General features: G+C 48.5%; 2 protein-coding genes across 2 annotated transcripts in view; both read right to left on the bottom strand.

Moving 5' to 3' along the window:
* Positions 1 to 6,149: 6,149 nt before the first annotated feature.
* On the bottom strand, positions 6,150 to 7,084 carry LOC123757288 (uncharacterized). Its single transcript, XM_045740841.2, has one exon. The coding sequence runs from the start codon at positions 7,082 to 7,084 to the stop codon at positions 6,287 to 6,289; it is 798 nt and encodes a 265-aa protein (XP_045596797.1). The 3' UTR covers positions 6,150 to 6,286.
* Positions 7,085 to 7,213: 129 nt separating this feature from the next.
* LOC138364448 (protein SCAI-like) overlaps positions 7,214 to 15,183 on the bottom strand; it is a 104,577-nt gene continuing 96,607 nt past the window's right edge. The window contains exon 6 of the mRNA XM_069324083.1: positions 7,214 to 7,357. Coding sequence (XP_069180184.1) covers positions 7,214 to 7,357 — 144 coding nt within the window. The remainder of the gene's footprint in view (positions 7,358 to 15,183) is intronic.

The raw sequence follows: 15,183 nt of genomic DNA, 5'->3' as shown, positions 1-15,183 counted from the left end.
ACAGAGTGGTAGACGGTTGGAACAAGTTAGGTGAGAAGGTGGTGGAGGCCAAGACCGTCAGTAGTTTTAAAGCGTTATATGACAAGGAGTGCTGGGAAGACGGGACACCACGAGCATAGCTCTCATCCTGTAACTACACTTGGGTAATTAAAAAAAAAAATTTACACACACACACACACACAGCAGCCAGTGTATAATGTTATGATGTTATGTTATGTTATGTTTTATATATATATATATATATATATATATATATATATATGTCGTACCTAATAGCCAGAACTCACTTCTCAGCCTACTATGCAAGGCCCGATTTGCCTATTAAGCCCAGTTTTACTGAATTAATATATTTTCTCTAATTTTTTTCTTATGAAATGATAAAGCTACCCATTTCATTATGTATGAGGTCAAATTTTTTTTATTGGAGTTAAAATTAACGTATATATATGACCGAACCTAACCAGCCCTACCTAACCTAACCTAACCTATCTTTATAGGTTAGGTTAGGTTAGGTAGCCGAAAACGTTAGGTTAGGTTAGGTTTGGTAGGTTAGGTAGTCGAAAAAACATTAATTCATGAAAACTAGGCTTATTAGGCAAATCGGGCATTGCATAGTAGGCTGAGAAGTGAGTTCTGGCTACTAGGTACGACATATATATATATATATATATATATATATATATATATATATATATATATATATATATATATATATTTATATTTATATATATATATATATATATATATATATATATATATATATATATATATATATATATATAGAGAGAGAGAGAGAGAGAGAGAGAGAGAGAGAGAGAGAGAGAGAGAGAGACACACACACACACAATGGCACCTTGACATACGATTGCCCCTACTTACAATAATTTTGAGTTACGATGTAAATTTCATAGAAAAATGTGACTCGACATCCGATGGTGTTCTCGACTTCCGATATTTATTGGTACACGTTCGGGTCGACCAAGCGCGTGGTTCCCGGTCACGCGGCCGACCTGCCTCAGTTTACTACAGCTGCCCGCTTAGTGACGATCGCGCCTATAAGAAATTCCACTTTTGTGGGGATTTTTTGCATTTTGAACATTAAAGTAATTATTATATATCACGCCATGAGTCCCAGGAAAGTCAGTGGTAAGGCTCAACATATGAGATCCCATGTAAGGATGACCATAGAGCAGACACAAGAGTACAGAATGTCTCTTCCTCAACAATTAAGAAAATGTGTGCAGCATGGGAAGAATTGCAAACCTTTGCTGAAACGACTCGCCCAAATCAAGCTGCAGTAGGCCGTTGCCTTAACCTATTCAATGACACTGTGATGCATCATTACAGACAAATGTTAAAATGAAGGGAAAAACAAATGCCTCTTGACAAATTGTAGTGAGACAAACAAGCGCTGAACCACAACCAGGTCCTAGTGGTATTCAGGCAAAACATAGGAGAGAGAGTACTCCAGAGAAGACATCACTGCCTGATGTTATAATGGAAGGGGACTCCCCTTCCAAACAGTAACAACTCTCCTCCTCCCCCCTCATCACCATCTTCCATACGCCATCAAGAGCCCTCCATAAAGGTAAGACACTTTGGTACTGTATGGTTCACGGTTCACCTTATGGTTCATGGTTCACCTTATGGTTCATGGTTCACCTTATGGTTCATGGTTCACCTTATGGTTCATGGTTCACCTTATGGTTCATGGTTCACCTTATGGTTCATGGTTCACGGTTCATCATATGGTTCACCTTATGGTTCATGGTTCACCTTATGGTTCATGGTTCACCTTATGGTTCATGGTTCACCTTATGGTTCATGGTTCACCTTATGGTTCACGGTTCACCTTATGGTTCACGGTTCACCTTATGGTTCACGGTTCACCTTATGGTTCACGGTTCACCTTATGGTTCACGGTTCACCTTATGGTTCACGGTTCACCTTATGGTTCACGGTTCACCTTATGGTTCATGGTTCACCTTATGGTTCACGGTTCACCTTATGGTTCACGGTTCACCTTATGGTTCACGGTTCACCTTATGGTTCACGGTTCACCTTATGGTTCACGGTTCACCTTATGGTTCATGGTTCACCTTATGGTTCATGGTTCACCTTATGGTTCATGGTTCACCATATGGTTCATGGTTCACCTTATGGTTCATGGTTCACCTTATGGTTCATGGTTCACCATATGGTTCATGCTTCACCTTATGGTTCATGGTTCACCTTATGGTTCATGGTTCACCTTACGGTTCATGGTTCACCTTACGGTTCATGGTTCACCTTACGGTTCATGGTTCACCTTATGGTTCATGGTTCACCTTATGGTTCATGGTTCACCTTACGGTTCATGGTTCACCTTACGGTTCATGGTTCACCTTATGGTTCATGGTTCACCTTATGGTTCATGGTTCACCTTATGGTTCATGGTTCACCTTATGGTTCATGGTTCACCTTATGGTTCATGGTTCACCTTATGGTTCATGGTTCACCTTATGGTTCATGGTTCACCTTATGGTTCATGGTTCACCTTACGGTTCATGGTTCACCTTATGGTTCATGGTTCACCTTATGGTTCATGGTTCACGGTTCACCTTATGGTTCATGGTTCACCTTATGGTTCATGGTTCACCTTATGGTTCATGGTTCACCTTATGGTTCATGGTTCACCTTATGGTTCATGGTTCACCTTATGGTTCATGGTTCACCTTATGGTTCATGGTTCACCTTATGGTTCATGGTTCACCTTATGGTTCATGGTTCACCTTATGGTTCATGGTTCACCTTATGGTTCATGGTTCACCTTATGGTTCATGGTTCACCTTATGGTTCATGGTTCACCTTATGGTTCATGGTTCACCTTACGGTTCATGGTTCACCTTACGGTTCATGGTTCACCTTACGGTTCATGGTTCACCTTACGGTTCATGGTTCACCTTATGGTTCATGGTTCACCTTATGGTTCATGGTTCACCTTATGGTTCATGGTTCACCTTATGGTTCATGGTTCACCTTATGGTTCATGGTTCACCATATGGTTTCTAATAGTCAGGGACAGAAGGCCAATTAGATTTATTTAAGTCTCCCTTAGTAAAACTAGTGACCTCTCTTAGCATGCTATACACAACAGTTATCTAACTTTTGAATACCTATTTACTGCTAAAAGTGAACAGAGGTATAAGGTGAAAGGAAATGTGCCAAACCCCCTCTATCCCACCCAGGATTCCCCGTTGTTAGTTGAAAATGTAGACTGCTGTGCTACAGACCCATAATTACATAAGTTTGTAGATGAGCTTTATAGGCCTACCAATTAATTGGAGAACTCTACCCAATATATCTGGCCAAAACTGGATATGCCAACTAATCTACTACACATTCCCAATTACTGCTTAGTAGACAAGAACAGATGGCGGGCAAGTGATCCGTCCCTGCCAAAACATGCCAGCCTAGGCACTCTCACTTGTGAAGGACAGTGTGCTGCCAACCACTATACCACCAGAGGTCCTCCTATTCCAATATGTCAGCAAAATGGCTCCATCTAAGCTCTATTTTGTCAGTGGTGAGCCCTATTACCTCTCTCAATAAGTATCCTTACTAGGAATATTAATACACAAAATTATATAAGTTGGAAATGCACTACATTAACACAGCAAATCACTACAACAAAGAATCTTTCTCAAAATAATCAAGTAAAAATCAAATAATCTGCTAATCTACATAAAGATGAATGTGAAGCAAGAGACTGTAACACACACTTGCTGCCGCTATATACAATATGGCCAATTTGACTAGAATCCATTACCAAGTTGAGCCAAGAGAGATGATTTATGACAAAAACACCAATCTTATTAGGTTTCTCTCTTCTGAACCACCTCGAGGACCACTAACAAAATATAAATGTCACTTAATTCGTTAAAAAAATCCAGAGTAATTAACAATATTTTACATTCTGTAAAAACTTAGAATAAAAACTCCTTGAAATACAATAAACAAAAAACAATTGAAGGCACCTACCCTTGTACAGGTTACAGCGTAAAGGGTCAAATATTATTTTGCTCCAGAATGTACAGGAAAAGTACCTGAAGAATTACCAAAAGTAATATTTCTAATGCTGATATTAACTTTAATTAAAATGATAATAAGTAATTTAAAATTACTTCGGTAACTTATCAGGTCACATCCAGCTATATTTAAGATATAACAGGAATTTCATGCATTTTCCAAACTCTTAGGTTTAACTATTGAAGCAAATAACAAAAATCTAGATACAGTATAGTGTAGATCATAATAACTTTGTTTGACATGAGGTCACATGCAGTAGCTGCTCCTCCTCTCTATGCCAAATAAGTTGTTCTCATATTGTCCTGTGCCATGTGTAGCTGTTTTTGTACTGATGTTGCAACATCCTCATTCTAAGAGTACTCAAAATAAATCTGAAGTGATCTCACACATAACACCAAGATTGAAGACTATGTAGAAAATATATACAAACAAGTTCCTTACTCTTCGTACAACTAAGCAGTCAATTAAGAAAGACACTAAGTATACCTATGATATCTTTGATTAATCCAGCCAACATATTGGACAAAATAACTCATCTTAACTACTGAAATATCACCATGGAGAGTAGTAGTGTTGATTAGATTATCGCAAGAGCAAAGTTGCTGCACTGTCGCTTACCAACATCTGCCAAGTGCCCGAGCATCACATGGCAAAGACCTGTTGTGAGCACAAATATCAGTGCTATGAATACAAAACACAAATATCAGTGCTATGAATACATCAGTGTAGTCCCTGCTATGAGGCATAACATAGCAAGAAATTATCTACCCTTCAACCTAAGGCAGCAAATGATTTCAAACAATATATCTGTATTGCACATAGAAAAATAAAGTTCAACAATTGCACTAATTTACACCATTCCATCATTTGTTTCCTAATCTATTTCATCCTTTCTCTTCTAATCTAAATTAATCTAAAATTAAATACTAATAAATAAACAGCAATAATCTCCTAAGAAAAGTTAAACCAAGGCAAAGAAATTCTAACCATTACTAATTACTTTCTTCTATCTTGTGCCTGAGAAATTTGCCTTGCTACAGAGCAGCCGGTTACAAACAGCAACACTGTCTCAGAACGCCATACACTGGCTGTCACAGTCACTGTTTACATCACACGCTGCGATTATATTGCACACTGCAATTCCCTCGTACATTGCAATTACACTGAACACTGCAATTACAATGAATACAGCAATTACATCGCATACTGCAATTATATTGCATATTGCACTTCAAAAGCATAATATGATAAAATTGCACACTGATTATATTGCACACTGTAATTACATTGCATACTACTATTATATTGCATACTGCAATTATATTGCATCCTGTGTTTATATCACATACAATGGCTGTCACATTTCTTTGCCATAATACATACCGGCTGTCATAGACTTTGGCTACTTTCTGTATCATGGTAATATCACAAACCCTGATTACCTCACATTACCCACAGTGCATCTCACACGTGAAACACTGACCAATATAGCCTCATGCACAGGTGAGTAATATTGCTGATGAAATGAGTCAGTAATTCATAACTGTGATGGAGATAACTACACTGTCTATGCATTGTTCTTCATAAATCAACAATAAAGTTGAAACAAATTATTGTAAGAAATTGGCTTGAGTGGCTGAGGTGACAAGACTTGAGGGAATGTGAGATACAAAGATTAGACTAGAATTCAAACACTGATGTAATCACATGAAGGTGCAGCCTCTTACTGCTCATCTATACTTAATAACAATTCTTTCACAAAAATCCATGTGTTTTCAAATGAACTTATGATGAAAACTATGAAATATTAAAAATAAAATATTGGCTTAGTAAGGTTCACTTCCTTATATTTATCATGTATGATAAATATAGCAGAAATTAAAATGTTATGTATAGCTATTAATATATACAGTATATATATGTTATATGTAAAATATATTAATTACTGTACTTAGAATAATTCTAATATTTTCCACCTGATCTACCTTGAATAAGTCACACTGTTATTTACAGCACTGTTGTTTCTAGTCTTTGGGCAGTGTCAACTTGGTCACTCAAATTACTGTTAATAAATAATGAAGACTACTGAAGCTAAAATTGGATCTGTACAACTCTGCATGTCAAACTAGAAGACTTGGGCATGAGCTCAAAATGCAATTTAAAGTTGCTGTGTATAAAACTTTAGGTATGGCAAACAATCCTATTAAAATTATGGATATTACCCAGAGAGTGGTTGATGATGCAAAGTGTAGCATGCTAATAGGACAACCATCAGAGATAAGATGGACCATATGACATGAACCTCTAGAACAACCTGATCATCTGGCTCCATTTCATGCAGCCAATTAAGGTCATGCAGAGAATCGAGTGTAAGGTCATGAGCTGGAATAGGTGTGAGGCGGTGAGTCGGGGTGTGAAGAACAGGGGGGTGGTGAGTAGGAGTGTCTCTGGGGTTAGTATAAGGCCGAAGCTGGAGAGTAGGACTTAGAGGTGGAGAAAGTGACGTGTGGTCAGGAATGATGTCGTCTGGCATTTCATCAGCAAAGGTGAGGCTCCTGAGTGTAGGTCGATTGGGCTTTGGCGTGCTGCAGCTCGGCAATTGTTGCTGAATGGACTGGCCAGGCCTCAAATCAGCTGCACCAGTTTCTGAATCTTCCCAGCCATCGTCACAATAAAGAGCAACACAAAGATTTTCAGAAGCTGAAGCATGTCGCCTAGGAAGTGGACTCCAGTTAAGATCTGAGCTGGTGGGGTGTGGTGGGCTCAGAGTAGTAGCAGATGCACTTAGTTTAGAACTCTTACTTTTGTTGAGTTGCTTTCCTTTCTGTTGTGTCATCTGGTATGACAGCTGATTACTCTGACCCCTGGAAACATACTGAATACCATTTTGTGCATGAAAGTCAAGGTGATTTTCTGCTCTGGCTCGTGCAACTACACTGCCTTGTACTCTAGAATGAGACACGTAACTGCATTCACCCGATACTTGTGTCACATGGTTGCTAGCATAATGCATCATTCTCCGTTCACCTTCCGACTGGCTCACTAAAAATGATCCAAACCAGTTAGAAAGCCTGTTGACCTCACTTATAAATGTTGCACCATGTCGCAATCCTTCTCTAGCCGAAGGTCAGCACGTGGCAGAAGGTCATTGGAGGTCATGCGTGTCATAGAAAAGGTGTGACACATCGAGCGTGGTAGCCAAGTCTAGAATTATGGCATAGAGACTTGGATGATCCAATACTTCCCCTTCTGGCAAGTTTGGATGACATCGTGGGTAGAATTGACGCCCCTGTGAAAATAAATTGTTAGATGCCAATACCGTAAATGAAAACTAATTACACCAAACATGCAAATTTGTAATTGTATTTAATAAAGCAAACATTATCCACAATAAGCTAATAAGTGGATAAAAAAAAATTGCCTAGCAATCCATTCAGCATATTCATATATTTGATATTGTTTCTATCTGAGAACTCTCAGTTTCCACTAGTAATAAAAACTCGGCTTTAAATGTAATGAAATGCCTCTTTCGGGATAAGCCCTAGTGGCTCCCTGAAGCTAACCACAGAAAACAAAAACAGGACTTGCCAGGGAAGACAAGGAAGAGAATCAGGGCTTGGAGACATGGCTCAAGACAACACATACCAACTTGGACCAGGAACATAAACTAAAATTAACTAAATACCATGCAGCCAGAACTCTGTTACAACGCCAAAACCACCAAACCCGAATGTCAGCCCAGCATACGTTGGAGCAGATTGTGGCAAATGCAGCATACTTGTGAACATCAAGGGCCTAAGGGTAGACCACAGGCTAGCTACATGCAATAACACAGCAGATGACCTAGGAAATATGAGCCTTGGAACACGGGACCAAGGAAACAGGGTCAACCAACAAGGTGTCCACCGAATCAGCAGTGGTAATCCACAGAGAGGTATGAGCTGTGAGGATAGGCTACGGGAGCGAAGCCTCACGTTCCTGGAAGAAAAACAAGAGTAAGGGGAGAAATGACCACCACCTACAAAATCCTCAGAGACAACGTGGACAAAGCCAAACTCTTTAGCATTGGGGGTAACACGAACAAGAGGGACACCACACAACCTATAAATTATGTGAGAAATCTTTAAAGAATTCTGATAAAGAAAGATCTAGGGATGGTTCTAGATAGAAAACTATCACCTGAGGACTACATTAAGAATGTTGTGCGAGGAGCCTATGCTACACTTTCTAACTTCAGAATTGCTTTTAAATGCAGGATGGCGATATACTAAAGAAATTGTTCACGACTTTTGTTAGACCAAAGCTGGAATATGCAGTGCTTGTATGGTGCCCATATCTTAAGAAACACATCAACAAACTGGAAAGGGGGCAAAGACATGCAACTAAATGGCTCCCAGAAATGAAGGACAAAAGCTACGAGGAGAGATTAGAGGCATTAAATATGCCAAAACTAGAAGACAGAAGAAAAAACCAGCGTTGAATGTAATGAAATGCCATTTTCTGGGTGAGTCCCGGAGACTCCCTGGAGCTATCCCAGGCTGATATGCTAATGTCATACTTTGGCATCAGTCATGTGTATGGAGTTCTTAGGCCTACCAGGGACCACGGCCAGAACCGGACCCCCTCAGAGAGGTAAGGGAAGCAAGGGCCTATAGAAACCCCCGAGTGGTTAGAAGCATTCTATGTCTGCCATCGACCTGATCAGGCAGCCAGAAAGGTAAGTGCCCCAAAACAATCCCCTATTCTGGTTAAAATTGCTACCAAAAGCCGAACTAGTGGATAGAACTCCCCAACAGAAAACATAGTCAGTCGGTCACGGCAGTCAGGGAGTCTGCCTCTCAAGGCCACCATCTGGTAGGGAAGGTAGCAGAGAATCTGAACCGTATTAATATTGTACGGACCGTCTACATCACCTGGAGGGGTGGGGAATATATCTGGGAGGGTCCGGTATAGGGATGAGGAGGCAGGGTAGGATGAGTTGGGATAGGGAAGCTGAGGGGATGTGGTGTGACCACAGCTCCTAGCCAGCCTGCACACTTGCCTGCCAGCTAGCCAGCACCCATCTGCCTGCCTCCTAGTCAGCACCCATCTGCCTGCCTCCTAGCCAGCACCCATCTGCCTGCCTCCTAGCCAGCACCCATCTGCCTGCCTCCTAGCCAGCACCCATCTGCCTGCCTCCTAGCCAGCACCCATCTGCCTGCCTCCTAGCCAGCACCCATCTGCCTGCCTCCTAGCCAGCACCCATCTGCCTGCCTCCTAGCCAGCACCCATCTGCCTGCCTCCTAGCCAGCACCCATCTGCCTGCCTCCTAGCCAGCACCCATCTGCCTGCCTCCTAGCCAGCACCCATCTGCCTGCTAGCCAGCCAACATGCTAGCCAGCCAACATGCTAGCCAGCCAACCTGTTAGCCAGCCAACCTGTCTGCTAGCCAGCCAGCCAACCTGTCTGCCTGCTAGCCAGCCAACCTGTCTGCCAGCTAGCCAGCCAACCTGTCTGCCTGCTAGCCAGCCAACATGCTAGCCAGCCAACGTGTTAGCCAGCCAACCCACCTGCTAGCCAGCCAGCCAACCTGTCTGCTAGCTAGCCAGCCTGCCAGCCAGCCAATCTGTCTGCTAGCCAGCTAGCCAGCCAGCCAGCCAGCCAGCCAGCCAGCCAACCAACCTGTCTGCTAGCCAGTCAGCCAGCCAGCCAGCCAGCCAGCCACCCAACCTGTCTGCTAGTCAGCCAGCCAGCCAGCCAGCCAGCCAGCCAACCTGTCTGCTAGCCAGCCAGCCAGCCAACCTGTCTGCTAGCCAGCCAGCCAGCCAACCTGTCTGCTAGCTAGCCAGCCAGCCAGCCAGCCAGCCAACCTGTCTGCTAGCCAGCCAGCCAGCCAGCCAGCCAGCCAGCCAGCCAACCAACCTGTCTGCTAGCCAGCCAGCCAGCCAGCCAGCCAACCTGTCTGCTAGCCAGCCAGCTTGCCACAACCTGTCTGCTAGCCAGCCAGCCAGCCAACCTGTCTGCTAGCCAGCCAGCCAGCCAGCCAGCCAACCTGTCTGCTAGCCAGACAGACAGCCAGCCAGCCAGCCAGCCAGCCAACCTGTCTGCTAGCTAGCCAGCCAGCCAGCCAGACAGCCAACCTGTCTGCTAGCCAGCCAGCCAGCCAACCTGTCTGCTAGCTAGCTAGCCAGCCAGCCAGCCAGCCAGCCAACCTGTCTGCTAGCCAGCCAGCCTGCCAACCTGTCTGCTAGCCAGCCAGCCAGCCAACCTGTCTGCTAGCCAGCCAGCCAGCCAGCCAGCCAACCTGTCTGCTAGCCAGCCAGCCAGCCAACCTGTCTGCTAGCCAGACAGACAGCCAGCCAGCCAGCCTGTCTGCTAGCCAGCCAGCCAGCCAGCCAGCCAGCCAGTCTGCTAGCCAGCCAGACAGCCAACCTGTCTGCTAGCCAGCCAGCCAGCCAACCTGTCTGCTAGCCAGACAGCCAGCCAGCCAGCCAACCTGTCTGCTAGCCAGCCAGCCAACCTGTCTGCTAGCCAGCCAGCCAGCCAACCAACCTGTCTGCTAGCCAGCCAGCCAGCCAGCCAGCCAGCCAACCAACCTGTCTGCTAGCCAGCCAGCCAGCCAGCCAGCCAACCTGTCTGCTAGCCAGCCAGCCAGCCAGCCAGCCAGCCAACCTGTCTGCTAGCTAGCCAGCCAGCCAGCCAGCCAGCCAGCCAGCCAACCTGTCTGCCAGCCAGTCAGCCAGCCAACCTGTCTGCAAGCCAGCCAGCCAGCCAACCTGTCTGCTAGCCAGCCAGCCAGCCAGCCAACCTGTCTGCTAGCCAGCCAGCCAGCCAACCTGTCTGCTAGCCAGCCAGCCAGCCAACCTGTCTGCTAGCCAGCCAGCCAGCCAACCTGTCTGCTAGCCAGCCAGCCAGCCAACCTGTCTGCTAGCCAGCCAGCCAGCCAACCTGTCTGCTAGCCAGCCAGCCAGCCAACCTGTCTGCTAGCCAGCCAGCCAGCCAACCTGTCTGCTAGCCAGCCAGCCAGCCAACCTGTCTGCTAGCCAGCCAGCCAGCCAACCTGTCTGCTAGCCAGCCAGCCAGCCAACCTGTCTGCTAGCCAGCCAGCCAGCCAACCTGTCTGCTAGCCAGCCAGCCAGCCAACCTGTCTGCTAGCCAGCCAGCCAGCCAACCTGTCTGCTAGCCAGCCAGCCAGCCAACCTGTCTGCTAGCCAGCCAACCTGTCTGCTAGCTAGCCAGCCAGCCAGCCAGCCAGCCAACCTGTCTGCTAGCCAGCCAGCCTGCCAACCTGTCTGCTAGCCAGCCAGCCAGCCAACCTGTCTGCTAGCCAGCCAGCCAGCCAACCTGTCTGCTAGCCAGCCAGCCAGCCAGCCAGCCAACCTGTCTGCTAGCCAGACAGACAGCCAGCCAGCCAGCCTGTCTGCTAGCCAGCCAGCCAGCCAGCCAGCCAGTCTGCTAGCCAGCCAGACAGCCAACCTGTCTGCTAGCCAGCCAGCCAGCCAACCTGTCTGCTAGCCAGACAGCCAGCCAGCCAGCCAACCTGTCTGCTAGCCAGCCAGCCAACCTGTCTGCTAGCCAGCCAGCCAGCCAACCAACCTGTCTGCTAGCCAGCCAGCCAGCCAGCCAGCCAACCTGTCTGCTAGCCAGCCAGCCAGCCAGCCAGCCAGCCAACCTGTCTGCTAGCTAGCCAGCCAGCCAGCCAGCCAGCCAGCCAGCCAACCTGTCTGCCAGCCAGTCAGCCAGCCAACCTGTCTGCAAGCCAGCCAGCCAGCCAACCTGTCTGCTAGCCAGCCAGCCAGCCAGCCAACCTGTCTGCTAGCCAGCCAGCCAGCCAACCTGTCTGCTAGCCAGCCAGCCAGCCAACCTGTCTGCTAGCCAGCCAGCCAGCCAACCTGTCTGCTAGCCAGCCAGCCAGCCAACCTGTCTGCTAGCCAGCCAGCCAGCCAACCTGTCTGCTAGCCAGCCAGCCAGCCAACCTGTCTGCTAGCCAGCCAGCCAGCCAACCTGTCTGCTAGCCAGCCAGCCAGCCAACCTGTCTGCTAGCCAGCCAGCCAGCCAACCTGTCTGCTAGCCAGCCAACCTGTCTGCTAGCCAGCCAGCCAGCCAACCTGTCTGCTAGCCAGCCAGCCAGCCAACCTGTCTGCTAGCCAGCCAGCCAGCCAACCTGTCTGCTAGCCAGCCAGCCAGCCAACCTGTCTGCTAGCCAGCCAACCTGTCTGCTAGCCAGCCAGCCAGCCAGCCAGCCAGCCAGTCAACCTGTCTGCTAGCCAGCCAGCCAGCCAACCTGTCTGCTAGCCAGCCAGCCAGCCAGCCAACCTGTCTGCTAGCCAGCCAGCCAGCCAGCCAACCTGTCTGCTAGCCAGCCAGCTAACCTGTCTGCTAGCCAGCCAGCCAGCCAACCTGTCTGCTAGCCAGCCAGCCAACCTGTCTGCTAGCCAGCCAGCCAGCCAGCCAACCTGTCTGCCAGCCAGCCAACCTGTCTGCTAGCCAGCCAGCCAACCTGTCTGCTAGCCAGCCAGCCAGCCAACCTGTCTGCTAGCCAGCCAGCCAGCCAGCCAGCCAGCCAACCTGTCTGCTAGCTAGCTAGCTAGCCAGCCATCCAGCCAACCTGTCTGCTAGCTAGCTAGCCTGCCAGCCAGCCAACCTGTCTGCTAGCTAGCTAGCCAGCCAGCCAGCCAACCTGTCTGCTAGCTAGCTAGCCAGCCAGCCAGCCAGCCAACCTGTCTGCTAGCCAGCCAGCCAGCCAACCTGTCTGCTAGCCAGCCAGCCAGCCAGCCAACCTGTCTGCTAGCCAGCCAGCCAGCCAGCCAGCCAGCCAGCCAGCCAACCTGTCTGCTAGCCAGCCAGCCAGCCAGCCAACCTGTCTGCTAGCCAGCCAACCTGTCTGCTAGCCAGCCAACCTGTCTGCTAGCCAGCCAGCCAGCCAGCCAGCCAGCCAGCCAGCCAGCCAGCCAACCTGTCTGCTAGCCAGCCAGCCAGCCAGCCAGCCGCCAGCCAGCCAACCTGTCTGCTAGCCAGCCAGCCAGCCAACCAACCTGTCTGCTAGCCAGCCAGCCAGCCAACCTGTCTGCTAGCCAGCCAGCCAGCCAACCTGTCTGCTAGCCAGCCAGCCAACCTGTCTTCTAGCCAGCCAGCCAGCCCGCCAACCTGTCTGCTAGCTAGCCAGCCAGCCAGCCAACCTGTCTGCTAGCCAGCCAACCTGTCTGCTAGACAGCCAGCCAGCCAGCCTGCTAGCCAGCCAGCCAGCCAACCTGTCTGCTAGCCAGCCAGCCAGCCAGCCAGCCAGCCAACCTGTCTGCTAGCTAGCCAGCCAGCCAACCTGTCTGCTAGCTAGCCAGCCAGCCAGCCAGCCAGCCAGCCAGCCAGCCAGCCAGCCAGCCAGCCAGCCAGCCAGCCAACCTGTCTGATAGCCAGCCAGCCAACCTGTCTGATAGCCAGCCAGCCAGCCAGCCAGTCTGATAGCCAGCCAGCCAGCCAGCCAACCTGTCTGCTAGCCAGCCAGCCAGCCTGCCAGCCAGCCAACCAGCCAGCCAACCTGTCTCCTAGCCAGCCAGCCAGCCAGCCAGCCAGCCAGCCAGCCAGCCAGCCAGCCAGCCAACCTGTCTGCTAGCTAGCCAACCAGCCAGCCAGCCAACCTGTCTCCTAGCCAGCCAGCCAGCCAGCCAGCCAGCCAACCTGTTTGCTAGCTAGCTAGCCAGCCAGCCAGCCAACCTGTTTGCTAGCTAGCCAGCCAGCCAGCCAACCTGTCTGCTAGCTAGCCAGCCAGCCAGCCAACCTGTGTGCTAGCCAGCCAGCCAGACAACCAACCTGTCTGCTAGCCAGCCAGCCAACCTTTCTGCTAGCTAGCCAGCCAGCCAGCCAGCCAGCCAACCTGTCTGCTAGCTAGCCAGCCAGCCAGCCAGCCAACCTGTCTGCTAGCTAGCCAGCCAGCCAGCCAACCTGTCTGCTAGCTAGCCAGCCAGCCAGCCAGCCAGCCAACCTGTCTGCTAGCTAGCCAGCCAGCTAGCCAGCCAACCTGTCTGCTAGCTAGCCAACCAGCCAGCCAGCCAACCTGTCTGCTAGCTAGCCAGCCAGCCAACCTGTCTGCTAGCCAGCCAGCCAGCCAGCCAGCCAACCTGTCTGCTAGCCAGCCAGCCAGCCAGCCAACCTGTCTGCTAGCCAGCCAGCCAGCCAGCCAGCCTGTCTGCTAGCCAGCCAGCCAGCCTGTCTGCTAGCCAGCCAGCCAGCCTGTCTGCTAGCCAGCCAGCCAGCCAGCCAGCCTGTCTGCTAGCCAGCCAGCCAGCCAGCCTGTCTGCTAGCCAGTCAGCCAACCTGTCTGCTAGCCAGCCAGCTCACCCACCTGCAGTTTTAAGATTAACTTGAAGCATAACATCTGAGGTTACCTTATCACCATTATTCTCCACTTCAGTCAACCCAACACCATCAACATCCACCACCACCTCTTCCATGTAAATAACTATGCTTCATCAACATTGATCATCAACATAAGTGGAAAATACCGTCACATTTATGCTATGAACCTGGCGAGTTTTTCGCCCCAGATTTTTTCAAATTTTCTTGATTTTCTCCCTTCATTTCTCGTGTATTTTTTCTCTACATTTGTCGTTTACCTACACGATAACCGACAGGTCTCATCCCCAAGGGGTTTGCAAACCAAGTAGTCCTCTGTATTAGGATTGAGCTGTCAATCTAGAAACAACAAAGACAAAAAGTCTAATGAACAACAAAAACAACAAATGTAATGATGTTTAATTACAAAAAACAAGCGTTGAATGTAATATAACGCCATTTTCTGGGTGAGACCAGAAGGCTCCCTGGAGCTATCCGGCTGATACGGATGTATAAGCTTTGGGCATCAATGTACATGGAGTTCTAGGCCTACCAGGGACCACAAGCCAGAACCTGGCCCTCTCAGAAAGGAGCAAAGGCAATGGCCTATAGACACATCCTACATATGTTTTAGAAGTACTCTATGTCTGCCATCAACTGGGTCGGGCACCAGAAATATAGGCACCCCAAAACACCCCCCCCCCCCATCAATTCTGGTGAAGAAATGTTACCAAACACCGAATGAGAGGATAGAAATCTCCATGAAGAAAAACGATCAAACGAGCATGACGTCATCTCATTACCAAC

The sequence above is a fragment of the Procambarus clarkii genome, chromosome 13, assembly GCF_040958095.1.
Source record: "Procambarus clarkii isolate CNS0578487 chromosome 13, FALCON_Pclarkii_2.0, whole genome shotgun sequence".
Classification (NCBI taxonomy): domain Eukaryota; kingdom Metazoa; phylum Arthropoda; class Malacostraca; order Decapoda; family Cambaridae; genus Procambarus; species Procambarus clarkii.
This window is presented reverse-complemented; position numbering and strand designations above follow the sequence as displayed.

Bases quoted from the DNA above. Each gene is read 5' to 3' on its own strand.
- LOC123757288 (XM_045740841.2), bottom strand. From the start codon at position 7,084: ATGATGCATTATGCTAGCAACCATGTGACACAAGTATCGGGTGAATGC.